General features: G+C 38.8%; 2 protein-coding genes and 4 pseudogenes across 4 annotated transcripts; 2 read left to right on the forward strand and 4 right to left on the reverse strand.

The window, feature by feature from the left end:
• The first annotated feature begins 268 nt into the window (after positions 1 to 268).
• CUNH6orf62 (chromosome unknown C6orf62 homolog) lies at positions 269 to 10,402 on the forward strand. 2 transcript variants are annotated; one of them, XM_023524444.1, is made up of 5 exons: positions 269 to 1,235; positions 4,224 to 4,400; positions 5,244 to 5,366; positions 5,970 to 6,104; positions 9,058 to 10,402. In XM_023524444.1, the coding sequence occupies exons 1-5, from the start codon at positions 1,194 to 1,196 to the stop codon at positions 9,181 to 9,183; spliced, it is 603 nt and encodes a 200-aa protein (XP_023380212.1). In that variant the 5' UTR covers positions 269 to 1,193; the 3' UTR covers positions 9,184 to 10,402. The 2 variants fall into 2 exon arrangements, with proteins under 2 accessions (XP_023380212.1, XP_011380477.1); XM_011382175.2 differs by lacking the exon at positions 269 to 1,235 and adding an exon at positions 1,256 to 2,550.
• Positions 7,754 to 7,868, reverse strand: LOC111732511 (annotated as a pseudogene).
• A 2,224-nt stretch (positions 10,403 to 12,626) lies between the features above and the next one.
• ACOT13 (acyl-CoA thioesterase 13) lies at positions 12,627 to 21,492 on the reverse strand. Of its 2 annotated transcripts, none has more exons than XM_011382176.2 (3): positions 21,305 to 21,492; positions 14,842 to 15,026; positions 12,627 to 12,885 (listed from the first exon to the last, which is right to left on the reverse strand). In XM_011382176.2, exons 1-3 carry the CDS (start codon positions 21,383 to 21,385, stop codon positions 12,729 to 12,731), a joined length of 423 nt encoding a protein of 140 aa, XP_011380478.1. In that variant the 5' UTR covers positions 21,386 to 21,492; the 3' UTR covers positions 12,627 to 12,728. The 2 variants fall into 2 exon arrangements, with proteins under 2 accessions (XP_011380478.1, XP_023380214.1); XM_023524446.1 differs by having other exon boundaries at positions 21,263 to 21,412.
• On the reverse strand, positions 12,999 to 13,114 carry LOC111732501 (annotated as a pseudogene).
• On the reverse strand, positions 15,657 to 15,775 carry LOC111732499 (annotated as a pseudogene).
• Positions 18,385 to 18,971, forward strand: LOC105306894 (annotated as a pseudogene).
• Positions 21,493 to 21,551: the final 59 nt, after the last annotated feature.

Raw genomic sequence — 21,551 nt, forward strand, 5'->3', positions numbered from 1 at the left:
CTGGACAATGGGGGGGTCTCTAGTCTCAAACTTCCCTTTGAGGCGGGAATATCATATAAGAAGTTTAACTTTAAAGACTCTCCCTTTTGAAGTCTTGTTCGTAACCTCTCCTCTCACTCCTCTCTTCTCCCTGTTGGATAACCGTGACGCTCTGCCCGTTCCCGGTCTCTTCTCCCCTCCGTTCCTGCGCAGATGGTGGGGTCTGCGGAGGCGCGCAGGCGCAGAGAGCTCGGGGCGGTGCCGCTGAGGGGCGGGTGACGCAGCGGCGTCGCTGCCATTTTAAGTTGTTTGTTCTGGTTTCTCGTCTCAAACGCGACTCTACCCGTACCCGGAGGCGCTGAAGCCGCCGCCGCCGCCGCCGTTGCCGTTTCCGCAGCCACCGGTGGCGGGGAACGAGGCTGTGCCGTCGCGGACGCTCGCCATCCGCTCGGCTTTCCCGGTCCAGGTCTCCGCAGCCCGCTTTCCGGAGAGCCGGAGCGACGTGGGAAAGGAGGACTCGAGAGCAGATGCTTGAACTAAAATAACTTTATTTCTGGGTTGACTTGGCTGACAGACCCCTTAGCGCAGGGCTTCCCTCCCCTTCCCCGGCGCCGGGACCAACCTCCCCCTTATTGTTTTCCTTCTTTTTCTCTTCGCCGCCGCCGTCCTCCCTCCGCCCCGGGGCGCCGAGCCAGACTATGGGTCCCAGGCGGGGACTGCGTGGCGGCAGCAGCGCGGGCGGCCCGGTCCCAGTGCGCACCGCAGTGGGGATGGGGGGGCTCAGTTGGCTGGTGGTGTTCTCTTGACATGGCTCCTTCCCGAACCGCGAGCAGCGTTCCCGCCGCCGCCTCTTCCGCCGCCGCCACCGCTCCGCCTGCAGGCTGCGGCTAGAGGGCCCGCCCTGCCCGAGTTGGTCCGCGATCCTGGCCTCCAGGGACAGGGAGGTGACTCCCCGCCACACACCCGCTTCTCGGGCAGCTCGCTAACGACCCCACCCTAAACCATCCAAATTCGGGAAACATGGTCTGTTCAACGTGAGAGAGCTAGTAGGAATCCGGGAACTCCATTTCTACTTTTTTGGGGGGGTGGGGTGGACATATTTTAAAAAGCAACATTAATACTACTGTGGTTCCCTCCCTCCCCCCTCCCACTGATCCTTACCATTTACCCTCTCCCGCCTACTCTACCTGGGCGGGAATTGTTTCCACGATGAAATGAGTGAAAACCTGAGGGATCCTGTGTCTCCCGTGGTGCGAGTGAGTCGCTGCCGCTGAAGGCAAAGGGTGGGGGCGGGGCCTGGGGGGGGGTCCGACGGCAGGTGGTCCCCGGGCACTGCCTGGATTTGGGAGAAGAACCCACCACCTTTGCCTCAGCAATGCCCAGAAGATAAGTCGCACTCCCTACGGTCTTGAACGGGGGCAAATTCATAAGAAAGGCTCTCCTGGGGGAATGTAGAACTTATTGCAGGGCTAGGGGTGTTGGGATCCCGGGCATTAATCAGGTCTGACTACAGAGCCAGAATAATTATTATATCGTATTATATGCTCCCTTTTCCCTCTGCCATCATGATTCTCCTTGGCAGCAACATTAGCAGCCACCTGAGGTTGAAAATGTGGGTGATGGGGAAGTTGGTAGTGACTCCGCTGTTTTTTCTCATGGCTCCTTTGGGCAACAGCTGCCCACACCCGGTATACACTGTAGTTGATGGCAGGGAAACCCTGAACCTTTCCCCTTCCTTCTCTACTGATTTTGCACTTTTCTGTTTGTTCACGACCAAGTGTAATCAATAACAAGCCCTGACGATACATAGCAATAGTGAAACCTGAAATAAGAATTAGGTACTACAGCCATGGATCTGGCTGGGTAAAATCCAATTGAGTATTTCAGTTTCATTCACCTTCCCTGTTTTGGTGTTTTTGGGAGGTTTTTTTTGTGTTTTTCTTTTTTTTCTCTCTCTTTCTTCAGGGATCACACTTCCCCCTCCCTGTTCCTTTTCATAATCCCTTTTCTAAAAAAAAAAGGAGGGGGAATCCGGATGGATTTTAAGGATTGGACTGGTGTCACCTGTGTTTTATTGCACACCTAAATCCTGGTAATAGACTTTTCATTTCTTACCCAAAGCCTTCATTTTGGCAATTAGCCTAATGTGTTTTCCAAAAAGTTAGTTCAAGTATTTTTTCCTCTTCCTCTCCTTTTTCCCATCCCATCCCAAACTTTATTGTCCAAACATGACTGGACAGTGGCTTTTGTTTCTTGACCCTGTCATGACAGTCTGCTAATATTGCCAGAGGTGCAATTTTTGGGTTACAGTTGTGATTTTAACTATTCAATCATATTAGCAGGGAAAAAAATGACTTGTTTCTGTTGTACTTGAGTCTTAAGAAAAAGTACCCATAGTTTAGTGACAATTTCCAAAGGCTTTAGTACCACCTGTCTTTCAAAATGGGGGACCCAAACTCCCGGAAGAAACAAGCTCTGAACAGACTACGTGCTCAGCTTAGAAAGAAAAAAGAATCTCTAGCTGACCAGTTTGACTTCAAGATGTATATTGCCTTTGTGTTCAAGGAGAAGGTAATTTAAAGTTCTTAATGTGAATTAGCACAAGTGGTTTTTATAAGTTGTTAAAATAATTGCATATTAGGTTAAAGAGTGGTTGGGAAGTCTAAATTGTATGCTTTGACTTTCAACTTTATGGGGAATTCTCTGAATCCAGTAGTTGCAGTATAACTGAATGGGAGGCTTGAGTATTCACTGGCTTGGAATTATTTAATTCTAAAGCTTAGTAGGGTCCAGTTTTAATGTGGTGTGGGCAACAATAAAACTTTCATTTGTCTTTTACCGTAAATTTCATTTATGTGGAGTTGCATGGAGAACTTTATAACTGAATTTAAAGGCTGTCTAATGTATAAATAGGATAATTGAAAATGGTAAATTGGAATCAAAATGTTTGTGTTAAAAGCAGTCCGTTTAAGTTCAGGATATAGGTCCCTTTTTTCATAGTACATTTAATGAAATAGAATACACCTCAATTTTTAGGAGCAGTTAAATAACTCAGATGGTTAATTTGTGTTTAGAAGTAAAATTTATTAAAATTCAAAATGAGAGGAAGTTAAATTTTTTTTAGTCTTAATCAGAATTTTACAGTTAAATAGCAAAGAATGAGTTGTCAAGGAGAACATGATAAAAGCAGTATTTTTTTAACTTAAAATAATGAGCGGTTTCTTAAATAATTTCCATTCGATATGAGATTAGGTTATGAATATAAGGAAATACTGCTTGGGTTTTTATGCTTAAATTTTGACTTAATTTCAAATCAAATATCTATTTGGAAGTTTCCCAGGTTTTTATCTCTTAACTGAAAGTTTATTAGTATCAATGCTCTTAACTGCTAGAGTAATAGCTTTGTAAAGTAGTTTCAGAAGTGGTTTGTTTTGACGTGATTGTCTCAAGATTGGGTAGTCCCAAGGATTAACTTCTTGTTCTCTTCTTTTTTTGTTAATAACTTGGCTGCAGAATTGATAAGATCAGAAATTAGTTGAAGGTATTAAAATGCATGTTTACCAGAAATAAACCTAAGATATGTGGCGAGACTAGATCTTTGTATTTAGAAGGCACCTCAAACTGTGAAACCTGAATGGACAGTATCCAGGCACATGTCCTTAGTAGTTCATGAATTTTATAACCAGAATTGATGGTGAGCACTTGGTCTGGACTAAATTTGCAACTCTGGTAGACATATTTTCTCCTTGCAAATATTGACACTTGTAGTTATATAATATCCAGAAGGAGTAATGGAAGTTGACTTTCAAGGAGTAAAACAGTTAATTTGAATAGCTTTGTTTTTAAGCAGGTGAGATTTTAATTTAGCTGTACATAGAACCAGTTAAATACATCAAGAGTAAGTCACTGATTTTTTTTTTTTTTTAACTCTTAGGGCCTCTTGTTTGTTTCTCACAGTATTTAAGAAGTCTTGTCTAAAATAAATACTTGTTACAGATACCATAATGCTAGAAAACCATCCAGTTAAACATTCTGATAATAGCCTGTTTGTATGTGGTTAGGGTTGGGGAGTATGGGGTGGGGGAAGGATTTGCCTATTTGAAAATCTGTGTTTTCAGTACCAAAATTACTTCAGTTACGAATTTTGCTGAGTTAGAATAAAGGTACATGATGTTGTAATATGAACCGGGTGATAAAAGACAGCGTGCTACCAGTGGATTAATACACCATTTTTTTTCTTTTAGAAGAAAAAATCGGCACTTTTTGAAGTGTCTGAGGTTATACCAGTCATGACAAATAATTATGAAGAAAATATCTTGAAAGGTGTGCGAGATTCCAGCTATTCCTTAGAAAGTTCTATCGAACTTTTACAGAAGGATGTGGTACAACTCCATGCTCCTCGATACCAGTCAATGAGAAGGGTAAGTTCTGTTTTGAAGTCTTGGTTCTCGTACGTTGTGAATTAAGCTTGCTTTCCTCCTCCACCCCACCTTGCCCAAGAATGGGTAGTTACCGTGGTCATGAATCTCTTTAAAAACTGACTTCAAATAAAATATATAGATAACTTTTCTGGTATTATGTTGATAGTGATATACATTATTTATGCGAAAATAATTTTATACTACTGTTCATTGGGTTTTCCTTTTTTGGGAGGACAGCTAACATCATGCCCCAAATTAATAAAGTAAAAGATACTATTGCTGCCAACCTTCTAAACTTCTGTAGCTCATTGGAAATTAATCTGGCATACTTGAACAAGCAATCCCCAGCATTAGTGGTTGGGCAGGGGAAGATAGGAGGTAACCATGTACTGGTTTGGCAGAGGTTTATTGGCCTTTAATATGCTGGACCATGATAACAGGAACATCAGCATATAACAAAAATTGTATTTTAATTGTAATAAGAAGGTAATGATTCATATTAGAAGTTCCAAGATACCTTTGATTAAATAGTTCAGATTTTGAAAAGTGGAAATAAAGGTACAGGGACTTATAAAAAATCAGCTTTAGTTGGAGTTTTCACCATGCACTGATGAATTTAGGTCTTAAATGAGGAACCTTGTTGAGTGACTGGGCTCTACAAGATAAAAATTGGAATGAATTAGGTTATGAGCTCTTCAGATTATGTATAGTCCTGTTGCTATTATATATCACAAGAAACGATGTATAGTGGACCTTTTGCAGTTGTGAAATGTTTCTATAATTAAACCTTGTTAACAGTTTTGTTTCTTTGAAAGTAACTTTTTCTCTTTTGTCATTTTATAGGATGTAATTGGCTGTACTCAGGAGATGGATTTCATTCTTTGGCCTCGGAATGATATTGAAAAAATTGTCTGTCTCCTGTTTTCTAGGTGGAAGGAATCTGATGAGCCTTTTAGGCCTGTTCAGGTATTTTGTTCTAAAATAAGTGTGGTGAGCACAAGTAAGTGAAAACTCCTGGAGTAGGGTCTAATTTAAATTCTTGGGGGAATGTTTTCTGATAAGTTTTATGAGTTCCATCATTTTAAATATTGTAATGCAAGACGAGAAACCATTTGGATTATAGAATCTCTTGAGAATGAGGTGGTTCTCAGCTACCCAGTGTTTCTTTGAAGTTGTGGCCAGAGGAAATCTTTTAAGGTAGACATTTGTCTTATGGGTGTGGGGCGCATGGGTGAACTTCAGAAGATCACTTCCCCGGCATCACACACACTCCTGAAATAGTATACTTAACTATCCTGGCGATAGAGCTTTCTGTGATGAAGAAAATGTTCTGTCTTAAGAGACTATTTAGAATAGTGGCCACTAGCTACATGTGATTATTGAGCATTTGAAATGTGGCTAGTATTACTGAAAAACTGAATTTTAAATTGCATTTTAATTAAATTTAAGTAGCCACTATTGGCTACCATATTGGACAGCATAACTGTTTGCCCCATATGTGTGCAGTAGATGTTTCATGTAGTATAACACATTTGTAGTTACATATAAATGTATGTGTTTCTTAATTAGGCTAAATTTGAGTTTCATCATGGTGACTATGAAAAACAGTTTCTGCATGTACTGAGCCGCAAGGATAAGACTGGAATTGTTGTCAACAATCCTAACCAGTCAGTGTTTCTCTTCATTGATAGACAGCACTTGCAGGTAAGCATTTTTTGGGAGGAGGGAGGGGTCCATGTAAGGGCTCATTTTAAAAGCTTATTCTGTTTTGCCCCTTCAAAGTTGCATGGTTTTTGAAGTTATTTAAAAAAAAAAAAAAATCCTGGGCCTCACCCCAGAACAGTAGTTCACAACTTTTTTTGCATATTAGAACTGACTGGAGAGCTTTTAAAAGTCATGAGTCCAGTGTACAGTAGAGTTTGAGAAATGCTGCCCTACAGCTTTTCTACCTAAACTGTAGTCACCGGGTCAGCATCACCTGAGGAGAACTTACATATGTAGAATGTCAGGTCCTACTCCAGTCCTGCTTCATCAGAATCTGCATTTGGAACAAAATCCTTGGGCGACTTGTAATAACATCATATTTTGAGAAGCACTATTTAAAAGTAAATAAAAATCTTGTAATAACATCATATTTTGAGAAGGCCTATTTAAAAGTAAATAAAAATCTAAAGGGATGAGACACATCTATATTTAAGAGATCTATATCCGTTTTAAATAAGTACTTCCAATTTAAGCAACTATCTAGGTGTTCCAAATTAACTTTCATTCTGTAAAACATTGTTCTCTTCAACCTAGACCTGACTGAATATCATTACTTAGAATTTAGAATAGATGTTTTGTTATTAACCTTTAAAAATAGTATTTAAATTCATTCAACAAATTATTGCATAGCCTACTGTACAGCATTCAACAAGACAGACAAAAATTCCTGCCCTTACTGTGGGAGACCCAGCAGTAAGTAAATAAAATATATAGTGAGATAGTGATAAGCGCTCAGAGAAAAGAAAGGGCAATATGTAAACTCTCAGGTGTGAATTCTTAGATGATATAACCAGAAAAGACCTCACTAAGGTGATTTAAGTCAAGACTTAAAAAAAAAAACAAAACATGTTCATTGCATCATAGAACATATGTTTGTTTTTATTTAAGAGAATCTGTGCGAGGCACTAAAAAATACTAAGGTGAATCATACTGCTCCCTTCAAGGGGCTGGTGGACATGACTTTTCATCTTGTAAAGTTAATTATGTATAGGTGCAGAACTTAGCAGTTACAGAAGAAAGATAATTTCACTGGAGGCATTTGATAAAACTAATAGGAAAACTATGTAACAAATGGTGTTTTGTTTTTGTTTTGGTTTTTTTTTGGAATCTGGGGTCTTTACCTTAGCTTTCCTGGTAGAAATTTTTAAGTTGAATTAATTTTTCTATTTAATTGCTTGTAGCATACTTTCATTTGAGTTACTGAGAAAATACTGTATGGCAGAATACTGACGGTGTAGTCCACAACAGAGATTTTTAGTCATAGAAGATTTAATGATGACTAGTGACTTGAAGGAGTTACTTTACTAAGTAGTAAATTTCTGTTATGTATTAAGGTCAGATGTTTTCTGTGCTTTAGGCAGCAACACAACGTTAATCCTTTTAATGTAAAGAAATTTTTAAGATAATAAGCTAAATGTGGGTTGTAAGTAGGTGACCAGTAGTCCCAGTTTGTCTGGAATGTTCTGATTTTTTAGCACTGGGATTCAGTCTCAAGTCCTAGAAACCCCTCAGTCCTAGGCAGACAGGGATGGTTGGTTATTCTAATTACAGATGAATTTTGTCTTCGGTGTTCTTTTTCTTTTTTTTAACGCCTACAGCACCTGTTATTCTAAGGTGGTCTCCCATCCAAGTACTAACCAGGCCCCTGCTTAGCTTCCGAGATCAGACGAGATTGGGCACATTCAGGGTGGCATGGCTATAGATGGTCTTTAGTATTCTTAGTCTCCTTCCACTCAGGTTCTCTTCTTCATCTTCATAAGCTGAAGATATGTTGGCCATATTTGCATTACGTAGAAGAATCAATCTTCACTAGTTCGCAAGGGAATTGATATGATAGCAGCCAACACATACAGTATATCATGTACCAGACTCTACTAAGCTTTACATGTGTGAGCTCTTTTAATCCTCACAACAATGCTGTGAGGTATAGACCTTGTATAAACTTAAGAAAATCAAGAAACTAAGTACCTGGAGCAAAATCACCCAGCAGAGTTCTTTAGCTGTTTATTATAACGTAAGATACATAATAAGGGCTAGACCGAAAGATAATTTTGGATTGGCAGGTAATATAGAGGCACATGCCTGGAGTCTGGATTCTCATACAGATGCAGCCACTTACTGGCTAATAGATCTTGGCCAAGTAACTTCTGTGAGCACATACTTTCTGTTGAGTAAATGATATTCATAAAGGTGTATCAATGAAAATGAAAAAATACACATGCATATATATAAATTCATTTACATATATAGACTGCTTCAGTCATTGGCAAAGATTGTCTTCAGCCTTTTTGAGAGGTGCTAGAATGTAAAAGTGATCTTTGAAGGCAGGTCTGGGTTCAGATTAATCTTCCATTTACTGGCAATGGTTATTTGTGAAAATGTTTGCCTTAAGTTAGATGTTAAAATAGTAACAAGTTTTTAAAAATACTTAAAAGAGTTTGATTTATCTGGTAATAGTTTGGCTTTCTTCTAGTCTTTTACTTAAGGATGTGCTTAAATCTTTATTTCTGATCTTCCTAGCTTCTACTCTCCTTATATCTATTGTCTTTTTATAAACAAACATAACTTCAAACTTCTATTCAAATCTGTCTCCATGAAATGCCTTTAACCCTAATTTCTTTCAGCAGTCTAAGGTTGACCTTCCTACCTTTTATTCTGCATAAATTCTTTAAAGGTTTATTTATAGTCATGCTTACTGTTTTCCTGTTATTCTGTATGGCACATTTCTATCTTCCTGAGGTCCCTGTGAGTAGGGACCATCATTTATGCCTTAATTCTGTGTGCCTTGTTGCTGTGTCCATTAAGTGCTTAATAAATTGTAAGAGATTGACTTCATGTGACAATTGATTACTTGTCTTATTTATTAAGAATATTAAAACTTTCCTCCTTCCAGACTCCAAAAAACAAAGCTACAATCTTCAAGTTATGCAGCATCTGCCTCTACCTGCCACAGGAACAGCTTACCCACTGGGCAGTTGGCACCATAGAGGATCACCTCCATCCTTATATGCCAGAATAGGGTACTGACCAGCAAAATGGAGACGATCAGAGTGCAGCAGCATTTTTTTTTTTCTTGTTTTCTTACCACTTAATTCTTTCAGAGTTTAAAGAAAATGGACTCATGTACAGAACACTATGCATTTTGAAACTTGTTCATCCTGGATTTTTTTTTAATCATTTGTATCTCAGAACTTTAAAAAAATTAGATGTCTTCTGCACGGACTGTGTGAAAGAAGATGCTTTGCATTTTTGCTGCACTGCATCAGCATTTTACAAAAATGTGAAAGGACTATGTACACTGAAATGCTTAAATGTATCTGAAAGCACAAGGTGATAACTCATTTTTGATGGTCTTTCCATTCGTGCTGGTTTTTGCCTCTTTGATATCTGTCATCAGTATTTAGAGGGTGAGACGTGAATGTAACAGGTATAAATAACATTTTAAAAAAAACTTAATAGCTTTGCTATAATCACTGTTGTTCCAGAGTACTGTCAGATTCATTCTAATGACCAGAAGTGGTTTAAAAAATAAAACCACGGGAAAGAAATCTTAAATGCAAAAAGCATCTCATTGTAGGCATTCTTGCCTCATATTTTACTGGGCCATGTTTGTTTCCTGGTACTCCTAAATGTATTTTATTTCCAGATCTCTTTCCCCAAGTTGCTGTTATAGAAGAGTATTCTGCTGAGTGTGGATACAGTTAGACACATGAAAGCAGATCTGGAGTCTGAAGTAGCTAAAGCAGCTATAAAACTGAGAAATACATTCATAGCTGCAGAAACCATGATAGGTAGAGGACTTTCCTTTTTGATTTTTGTTTTGTTTCCTGGTTTTAAAGAGATTTTTATTTTTAAAAAAATCCAGTGAAGTGTGCAGAAATACTGGTATCTACACCATCCTAAAGAAAACTTGTAAAAAAAAATTATTAAAGTTGGAATCTTAAATTGTAAAAACAGCCTTTGCAAGTCAAAGTTCTAAAAGCAGAACTCATTTTGTGCAATGAACATAAGGAAAGGCTACTGTATAGTTTTTTTTCTTTTAAATGAAGAAAAGCTTTGCTTAAGGGTTGCATACTTTTATTGGAGTAAATCTGAATGATCCTACTCCTTTGGAGTAAAACTTAGTGCTTACTGGTTTCCAATTGTATTTAGCTTCTGGTTGGAATTTGAAAAAATGAAAACCTAAATAAAATAGGTGAAAGTTCCCTGACTATTCAGGTGAATACACAAAACTTGAAGTGGTAACTTTTTTTCCCTAAGTCACTGGGTAAGTGTTACTGATGACTTTCAGAAGGAGAAACCAGCAATTGGGTTTGTAATTTCAACGAGAAAAGGAATCACAGAACCAGCCTGGCCTTTTGCCTTGCTTTGTGGGGAAAAAAATTCTTAATTCTAAAATGCTTTCACATCACGTTTTCTAATCAATTTAAAATGAGTCTATTTGAAACACTTTGAATGTTTATCATGGCTAGGAACTCTTCTAAGCTCTTAATGTATCTATAAAACCCCTTGGAAAAATAGATGCTTGCCTAACACATTGTTGAGTAGGGGAGGATTTATATATAACCAGCTGTCTGGCTCTTGACTGTTTTATCATATTGAATTACACTTACTATTCAACAAGTTGGGCATTTCAGTAGCCATTGGTTTTGAGTTTTTTTAGAATAACCTAAATTTTGAAAGGAGTAATACAGAAAGCTTTTTGTATATCCTTTATCCATATTTAGTCTATAATGTTATGCCACATTTGTCTTTCTACATGTATTGATATGAACCATTTGAGTTTGGTGGCACATTGTGCATACATCTTTACCCCTTAGTACTTCGGCATATGTCCCAAGTATACAAGGATAATCTTAACCATAGTAAAGCTATCAAACTCAAGATATGAAACATTAGTATACTTTAATCTGTTCTTTTTCCTGTTGTCCTAATAATATCCTTGATAGTTTTTTCAACACCCTGCAGTACAGGATCATTGCAGTTTGTCATGTGTGTAGTCTCTAATCTGGAATAGTTCCTCAGCCTTTAATGACCTCTGCTTTTTTGAAGAGCACAAGCCGGTTTTTAAAATATAATTTTTCTGATCTTGCATTTGAGTGGTTTCTTCCTGGTGAGATCTGGATTATGCATTCTGGCCAGAGCCCAATGTGACCATATGCCCTTCTCAAGTTCACATCTAGAAGCACAGTTTCCTTTGTTGATGTTAATTTTGATGTGTTCCAACATCGTGTCCTGTTTCTGCACTTCATAGTTACTATTTTTCCACATGCAACTAAGAAGCAATCTCTAAGAAATAACATGCAAATATCCTCCTTCAGGAGCACCCTGGATGCTTTTTGCCTTTTGCCATAACCAGTCTTTACTATGCTGGTTGCAAAAAGTGATTTTCCATACCTACTCCCTCCACATTGATCAGCATTCTATTGTAAGGAAAAGCTCTTCTGTCTGCTATTATCTATGTCAACAGTATGGACTCGATCCCTTTTGTTTCAGTGCTGCATAATTTGCTTGCCTCTATCTTGAGCATTCCCTTTAAGGCACCAGTTATGTTCATCTTGGAATTTGCCTGTCCAAACCCCAGCCCCTTGGTAAATCAGCTCTTTCACCAAGAAGCCCAGGTTCCTTTTAGGGAGAGACAGAAAATCAGGATCTGGGTCCCCTGTGTGCTCAATGCTTCTATGCGGTCCACTCAGTCCTTTGAATAGACAAGTCTGTGTATTCTAACACAAGTAAAGGAGAATCAATCTTTAACTTGACTGTCTGCAGATTTAAAGTTGCTTCCTTTTTGCTCTTTAGTCATGATCATCACTAAGAGCCTGAGGCAGAAATCCACTGTTAACGCCATAGACAACATAACAGAAATGGACAAAATTTGTGAACTATTTCTGGTACTGTAGATTGGGAGATTTAAGAGCTGCATGGTGTTTTAAGTACTAGAAAAGGGACTAATAGTATGCTTCCCCCCACCCCTAATATAAAAAGTCCTGGGACAAATTATCAGAAAAGTACCATGCCAATTGGACTATCTCCTCTATCATATTAGTGTGCTTTACCTCCCAACTTTGACTGTTTTAGACCCATGGCTCAATCTATTTTCTAATATAAACTATGGCCCTGTTTGGAAGTTCCATAGTCTTGAAATTGGGTTTAAAAAAATGTAGATGGCATTTTAGACCTGAAAAGGACCTAAAATTCATGAAGTATTAACCATTATATTTTTTCTTCAGCTTAATATTTTAGAGTTGTTTTAAGGCAATCTTTATCTCCAAGTGGCTTGAGTAGCTTCTTTGTTACCTAAGTTTTCAAAAACATTTTGAGCTAAGAATTTTTTCATCCAAGTAATCATACCTAGGATTAAAAACTAAAATTGAAGAGGCTTAAAAATGAAAAAAAGACACCCCCATCCTATAATCTTACTTGGACTCCGCGTTCTTTTCCCTAAAGAAAGTACTACTTAGCTACTTCTGGTCGTGCTAATTTATTTTGAAAATTGCATTTGTTCAAGTCGAATCTACACTTGATATTCCTTGTTGGGTTTCTTTAAGTCATACTGTTGTCTTCTCAGTTTCCCAGGTATTTTGTTTGTCTCCCTTGGGCTATTAATTTTCCTGTGGCTTTGTTGGTCAGATCCACAGAAGCAAATCCAAGTATTTTTCCTTGCTTCAAAACATGTGCTGTAATCACTATCTCGTCTCCTAATTTAGCAGGTGACATGTACCTTGAAAGGAAACAAATTTGAATATAGTTAAGAGCAAATAATTTTTAAAAGGGAAAGTTGTGTGTATCACAGAAAGCTTTATGTTAATCTATTTTTCTTTTTATTATTATTTATGCCTACAGCACCTGGTCTTCCTAGGTGGTCTCCCATCCAAGTACTAACCAGGCCCGACCCTGCTTAGCTTCCGAGATCAGACATTGGGCTTGTTCAGGGTGGCATGGCCGTAGACCATGGACTGTGACTCCACTGGGGCGTGAACCCGGGACCTTCTGTGTGTAAAGCAAACATGTTAACCACTATACTATGGAACCACGTCCCGTGTTAATCGATTTTTAGGACTAAAATAATAACAGTAAACTTAATATCCTATCAAATTTGAATGGCTGGTCCTGACCAAGTTCCATCTTACTATTCCTGATTTACACAAGTTTCTTTTCCCCTAAATATAGGAAGAAGCTTTTGCACCCCTCTCCACAATCCTTTTTTGGTTAAGTTTCTCACTTCATATTTGGGGGTTGGTGAACAATTTCATCTAGCTTTCATTTAATCTGCTTAACTGTATATCTTATCAATATTTAGAATTTAAAATGACAATATAAGAACTATAAGGAATTAATATGAGGTCTTTATAGTCCTGGTGATGAATTGTGTACACATATTTTTAGAGATACGCTTCCTATACACCTTTATTCATAAGTTGTCATTCATTTACTTTTGGAATATATATAGTAAATGAGATTGTCCTAGTTTCTCTTCAAGTGAGTCACTTTTTGAAGCTCAGGCAGCTTGTGATGGTGGCCAATACTTTAGGCAACACATACTTTGACAAGACTATGTTTGACTTACTAAAAATTCTTTAGGGTTGTGAAAGCAGTATTTTAGAAGATAGTGAAATGCAGTGCTCGGTTTAAAGATCTCTGCTCTGCATAGAGACTCTTACGGCAAGGAAGAGTCATCAGCTGGTCTTACTGCCCATCTCATGGAGTAAGGTGAGGACTGCTGACCCTGCGCACCAGCACCATGAGCAGCAGCAGTTTTTCTTTCTGTACATCTTAATTTCAAAAGAACATTGCATCTTGTCCAGTGATTTTGCTTATTGCACCAAGTTATTTCCATAGTAAAGAGGGACTGAATATTCCTTAGATTAGCCTAATAACAGATTCTTTCAAAACCTAATACCTGATGTTATTTCCATTGCCCTTATGTCACATAACATTGGCTTTCTCCTCCTAACCCCTGTCCTGCCCCAAACAAAATTCATCTTTCTGTTGGTTAGGTAGAAAAAGCAGTTGTCTTGCAACTAAATCCCTGGGCACTGCACTTTTACTGAACAGGACTGGCAATAGTACCAGTTAATGTTGGAATTGAATTTTTTACATTTGGAAATGTCTGACCCCTGCAGGCTGGTGGCCTGGCATCTGGGATACTGCTCCCTGCATCATGTAGTTTAAAACCTACAGAGCATGTCTGTGCAGTTCAGGGAGAGACCTGGATTGCAAACTGGACATTGGTCACCTGGTTACAAGGAGATGACGATGTATACATGAAGGTTTCTCCAACTTTTCTTTGAATTTTATTCAGCCTTTTCTCTATATGTACTTAATACAGCCTGCATAAGACACTTGTACAAGTGTCATTTTTCAAGACTGTATGAAAGTTATAAGCCATGAGTTTGCAGTGACTTTTCCCCCAGCAGTATACATATTAGAAGCTGAATGTTTGCTTTTTCGAATGTTTAGACCATTCCTCCTTTACTACTGATACATACTGTACTTGGAAATTAGTTCCTCTAAATAGATTCTAAGGCCATGGGATATTTTAGGAGAAATCTAGAGTAACACTTAAGGATGACCAGCTAAGGGCACCTCATTCTTTATATTATAAATGTGTTTAGTCTCGTTTGAACAAAGAGTTATCACATTAAGAAAAGTTATCTGGTGTAGTTTGGCTACATACGTGATGTTCATATCAACACTGACGCCAGGTGATCCCCTTTCTGTCTGTAGCAGAGCTATTGTTGATATGACGTCCACTAAGGTGGCTATCAACCCTCCATGGGCGGTGCCGAACCTATTGGTATGCTCTTCTTCTACTTTTAGTTCACAAATCACTTTCCCAGGAGTAGCAGAGACAGGAGTCACCTAAATGTAAAAGAAAAGAATTTCGAACATTCTGTGGTATTAGAAAAGCTCAGAGTCCATCAAAAACTATCACTGCATTAAACTGAGTCACCCCAAAAAAGTTGATTCAGAAATGCAAATATGTTACCAATCTCTATGATAGAAATTAACCCTTATATAAACTCTTTTTAAAGAAGAAACATTTAGGGAAAAACTGTGTTAGTCTTTGTTGATCTCTACTCCTCTGGTATAAATCAAACGTTCCATTTGAGCTTTTCAGCCTTGTGTACAACAACCTGGCTTCTCTTAATGGCTCCTTAGAACTTTTGCATCAACAAAGTCAGCTGGTCCCTTTGATCTATTAACCCATTAGAGGTTTAATTTGGATGTTCCTTAGTTTTTGAACAGGGTAATATTAAAATGACTTCATAATGAATGGTTTAAAACAATTTTAACAAATCAAGAAATTCTGTAATTCAATGAGTTACTATAAGGTTATGCCATGAACTCAATATAAAAAGTTTAAAAGCAGAATCCAGCAAAGGTAAATGACTGCTTTTAAGACCCTGCCCCATTTATAGCAACACAATGAAAAATAATTACATGAAAGATAAAATGTGGAACAGTTTTTAATTTTTTTTTTCTTTTTTACGTCTACAGCACCTGGTCTCCTAGGTGGTCTCCCATCCAAGTACTAACCAGGCCTGACCCTGCTTAGCTTCCAAGATCAGATGGGATCAGGCATGTTCAGGGTGGCACTGGCCATAGACTCGGTTTAAACTTTGTATCAAATATCTTTAAAAAGGAAACAAAAACAATAGAAATGTTTCTTATATCTTAAATTACTAGGAAAAACCATCATAGCATAATACTTAGAAGCTAGAACAGCGCTGTGACTGGAATGTGCTACATCTAGAAACTAATTTTCACCAACACTAGAGGAGTTCAGGCACAATATGGATATTTGGTGTGTCTGTTGATTTGGGGGTGGGGGAATGTCTCTAGCATTAAATAGTTATATTCTAGATAACTGCCATTTAGTATTTTTTCCCTCTCTTTAATTCCTCCCCCACCCCCCACTGCCACCCCTGACCTATGGATGTTGCCATCTCCCCTTAAGAACTAGATCTCTGAAGGTGGGGCAAGACGCCCCCACACACTCCCACACACTCCCAGACGCTCCCACAAGCTCCCAGCATGTACCGGGGGCCTGGCACCCTAGTGAGCATTTTCATATGTCAAGCACTGTGCCAAAAGTTTACATGTACCATGTAATAAGGAAGCCATACTTTCCATTTTGTAGGTAGCTTAAATTCAGAGTGGTTTATTCTGAAGGTCACCCAGGATGTAACAAAACTGAGATTTAGATCTAGGTCTGTCTACCTTCAATTGTCCCTATTTGCTCACTATAAAGTGAGAGCAGCCTTTACAGCTCCCACCAGGCAGACATTTTGGAGTTTCACAAACCACTTTAGAGGCTTTGCTGTTTATCCCCTAAAAGGCCCTGAAGTAAAATAAAGAGAACTATAAAATGTAGACAACCCCAAACAATGTTTTTTGCCTAACAAATAAATTAGTGGGAAAATAAATGTTACAACAGGATCAAGTCTATTTAACAATAAACGATGTAGCCATAAGATGTCCTCATAAATAATACACACCAAGCAGGACCAAGGTGGAATTCCCCTTATTCAGGCATTTACGTGAATACATCAAGCACTGGCAATGTGAAGATGTATGAGATCAAAGGCCTGCTCTTAAAGGTTTCACAGTCTAAGGGAAGAGACAAGTACACAAATGACTGCAGCAGAGTGAATTACTGCAAATAGAAATATGGGTTGCTTGAAATAAAGGTATCTAACTTATAAAAGCATGTTTTTAGGGAAGAGACATTAGAAAAGGCTTCCTGAGGAATGACATTCAAGACTTGAAGGACAGATAGGAATCAGCCAGGTGAGGACTGGGAAAAAGCCTTGTGAGGCAAAACAAAGACCTAGGGAAGAACAGAGAGGAATTTATTCCTTGGGGATTTAACTAGCTGAAGTAACACTCTTCTTCACTGGAATAGTGGTGATGGGGAGAGATGTGCCGGGAAGGAATATAAGCAATCACTGTATTTTCCCCCAAAGGCTGGTACTGGCAAATTTTTTCGACTCATTCCAAAATATCTACAAAGATAGATGCTAGGAAGTCCTCTCACAATAATGTTGGCAGGATTTCTTACACACAGGTTCCCTGCTACTTCCACTTGGAAAAGAAGGGCCACAGGGAAGGAGCTTCCTTATCCCCTAGACTGGAGACTGGGGCAATGGCTATTCACACCTATAGTTCTTTCAAGGGAGAAAGAAAAAGCTTGAACAGAATTTTTGCAGCTGATCTACAGTTTGGAATCCTGTACCTGAATGTAGAGTCATTCCCAGGAAGGGTTAATGTTGTGCAGGACTATGGTGAGCTGAGGCCTGGGGAATGGCTTAGTTGTCATAATATATGCACTTAATTTCTATTAAAGCTCTCAGATAACTTTGAGGTCTCTGCAAACCTCACGCCTTGAATAAAAGGGCTTAGACAAGTGGTATAACGATCCAACAGCATTTCATTTCAGAGGGTGTACATAGAACTATATCTCGACTACCTTCAAGGTAGAATATAAATTCATCATCATTTCCTTTGAAATTGGTCATCCATTCACCACTGCTAAAATCAGAATGTTTCCAAAGCACTGACAGTTGCTCTGAGTGGATGTCAAATCCCTTTCCCCTACAATACTGATTTAACGGTTGACCTGAGTTCATTATTCATTAATTATGTCTTGGTTCCTTAAGTCCTGTATTTGAGCCATCTACTGCCATGTTATTTCTCTTTATTAGACTTTAATTACAAAAATAGTCATTTTACATAAATCAATAAATCAAACACTATAGAGATACAATTTCCTACCTACTTCTCTGTCAGTGCTGTATATCATTATCATTCTCTAGGCTTATTCAAACATGTACACATTTTTTTTTCTTCTTATAAAATTTAAAAAATGGGATCATATCACACGCATCATTTTGCAATTCATTATTCTCTTCCTAGTATATCACAGCCATTCCTCCAGCTCAATTCAGATAGCTCTTTTAACACCTGTGTGGTATTCCCTAGTACTGAATACACTAGATGTGCTCTTTCCATATTTTTTACAATTACAAACAATGGTGCTTTCATTTGTACAGGATTGCCAAAATTAGAAAGCTAGGTAAAAGGGTATATAAATTTTTAACAAATCCGCCAGATTACTTTCCAAGAGCAATAAGTAAACGTGCCTCACTTCTAGGTCCTGAAATCTAGAGAAGTCCTTTTTGCTGCATTTTTCCTGGCTCTTAAGCGCTTCACCCCCTGGCGGGTGGGAGTGCAGAGACAGAAGTATGAGATGAACACCAGGTTCCCCAACACACTGCCCACTGTTTTCATCTCCATGTGCATGGCTCTACTTGCTGAGGGTATAACCTGGGTCCTGGTTTACAGGACAGACAAGTACAAGAGACTGAAGGTGGAAATAGAGTGAAAAATTGGAAAAGGAGGAAACAATAACAGAGTCAGCTGGTCGACAACAAAAAAAACAGAGGAAGGAAGAGAAACTAAGAAAACAGCAGAGATCTGTCAATGGTTCAAATGAAATCCATGTTTGCAATCAGCTTGTTTTACTGCCCTGCTGGGGATGTTCAACTCCATGTTTGATGGTAGAGTAGTGGCGAAGCTCCGTTTCACCCCCCTTTCATACATCAGGATCTGTTGGGGGATGACACCACAGACTGTTCCATCTTCCTGTGTATTCTCTGTACCATGTCCATTTGACAGGACATCCAGAAGATTCTTGGCTTTGCCCTTCGCGAGCGACCACCAAGCAGGCAGGTGGATTTCTTGGCCCTCCACCACCTTCTGGGAAGTTCTCTTGAAATCAAGAACCCTGTAATTCCTGTCTTTCCTTTTCTCTCTCTCTCTCTCTCTCTCTCTCTCTCTCTCTCTCTCTCTCTCTCTCTCTCTCTTTTTTAGGCTATTCAAATCAGACTGCCAACTGCTTTGTAGCCAGAGCCACAGGCAGTGATAGCGCTTGGGCCACTTCCTAATTTTGAGTTATTCTGGGATGTGATTCAAATGAGAATGGCACCAAACCACCATGACAGCGCTTTCAGTCACAGATAAAATTTTTTAAAGTAAATGCGTTGATTAGATAAGTTCAGGTAATGTTTATAAAATGAGAACCAGTGTCCTAGTTTTGCTTACGTAAATATTTTCTGTGGGACTGACTCTCAAAACTACTGTGTGCCATGAAAACTGGCCCTCCAATTGGAGTAGTTAGCAGTCCAAAAGAAAATTTTAGTTTAGTTAGTTAGTGACTCTTAATCAGGACTATGTATGTAAGTGTGTTTTTTAAGTCAAATATATGACCTGTGATAAATAGGCCAAAGTTTTAGCTATTTCATCTATTTTAAAAAAGTGCCTCATTCCTTAATTCCTCATCAGTAATGCATTATTATTCTTAATTTTTACCATATACAATATTTAGCAGCATCCCCGGCCTCTACCCACTAGATGCTAGTAGAGCCTCTCCCACTCCACTCCAATTGTGACAAAGAAAAATGTCTCAAGACATTGCCAAATGTCCCATGAGGAGCAAAATCACCCTCAATTGAGAACCACTGGTTTAGGTTACCTTAAAATTTACAGTAAAAGGAACCGTGTCTACAACTAGGTTTATGGATCACTATACATACATACTTTACCCCTAGCAACGTTGCCCACACAAAACAACCAAACATGAAACTTATTTTAGATCAAACTAACAAACACAGAGCACCTACTGTGGTATTGACCTCTGCAGATAAGGCAGCCATGAGCTACCTGTCTCATGGCTACCCTGAACTAGAGACATAGCTACCCTGAACTAAGATCTGCTGTTAGTGTAAAATTCACACTGGATTTCAAAGATTAAGTATAAAAATAATGCTTTTTTGGTATTGATTACATGTTTATTTTGGATATGAATTAACAAAATATATCACTAAAATTAATTCACCTATTTTTGCTTTTTAAAATGTGACTATTATAAAACTTATAATTACACATACACTAGCATTTGTAGCTTGCATCATATGTCTATTGGATGGCACTGGTCTAGATATAGGATGTACCATTCTTCAACCTTACTGCAAATTCTGAGAAACTCTCTACACTTGGTTTAAAGGTGTATCTTCTCGGAAGGTAAGTTATCACAAATGCCAGTTCAGTCATGCATGTGGCTTATGACTGTTCCAGACACTCAAAGGCAAATCTGACTCATGGTAAGATTATCATGAGAAGACACCTACACATAAGGTTGCTCAAAGCTTAACAGCAAAAAACCATAAACCAAAACTTTCTTTTTGGATAATACATCTTTCAAAATAATACTGTTAAATGGTAGTGTGTCCTTGGATTTTACTGTATTTGCTATTTGAAAACATTGAATACATTTGCCTAAGTATTATTTCCTCTATTTTTCACAAAACCTCTGAGCGATAATTAGGACATGTTGAAAATACAGCCTAAATGTTGCATTCCAGGAGTGAGACTTTAAAGCCTGCATTCTTCCTACAAACGGCTGCAGCTGATCTGTTGAAACTCCACTTCCAAATTATTTCTAAATTTCCCAGTACTCTCTCCTAATTAAAAGACAAATAGGCTTGCATTCATTTAAATATTACGGGGAAAAAGCCCTAAATGTTCTCAGGCTGTTAAATGTGGCCCGAATCTGACATAATCAAGGGTTTTTGTTATTCATGCTTATTTACAAATGCTTCCTTTGTAACATAATGTTCTAACAAAGACACTGAAAACTAAGAGACAGAACTAGTTTGTTCCTGTGCAAAAGTGGCAGGGTTGGCCTTGCCTAACTCCGGAGAGCACCCCTCCATCCAGCGCTTTACTTTCCTACCTTACTGCAATTATTTATCTCCTAATCGACTAGACTGCAAATGCAGTCTGGAACCGCGGGCTGTCTCTCCAGCACCAAAGGCCTCGTCTGCGGAAAAGTCGAACTCTAAATCCTTTCCAGCTCTAGAATCGAGCAGTTCTGTTTCCATATGTGACAACCATACTTATGTACGTTTAAATGAGATCATCCATGCACTTAACCTGGCACATTATGGAGCTCCATTAAAGTAGTAATCATTAGTAAGGTGAACTACGGCCACAGCAGAACAGAAACTGGCGAGATACTTATCCAAGCACCTTGCCTCCTCTCCCTTCATCACAAGCTGCAGCTTCGCCTCCAATACCTTTTCCAAAACTCTATCAAAACTGCGGACACGGCTGAAGCACTGGACCGTCTCCCGCAGATTCTGAGTCAGGCTCATCATGGGCCGTTCGCTGGCTTCTGGGTCCTGCGCAAGAGTGAACCTCTGAAGAACCTGGAAGCCCAGGAGCTAGCGAAAATACAATCTGCGGCCTGCTGTGCGGCACACCACAACCACTGAGCCACGCGCTCGCGCACTGACGTTTCGCTCCCGTTTTGACGGTACGTGT

Source organism: Pteropus vampyrus, unplaced genomic scaffold, assembly GCF_000151845.1.
Source record: "Pteropus vampyrus isolate Shadow unplaced genomic scaffold, Pvam_2.0 Scaffold463, whole genome shotgun sequence".
Classification (NCBI taxonomy): domain Eukaryota; kingdom Metazoa; phylum Chordata; class Mammalia; order Chiroptera; family Pteropodidae; genus Pteropus; species Pteropus vampyrus.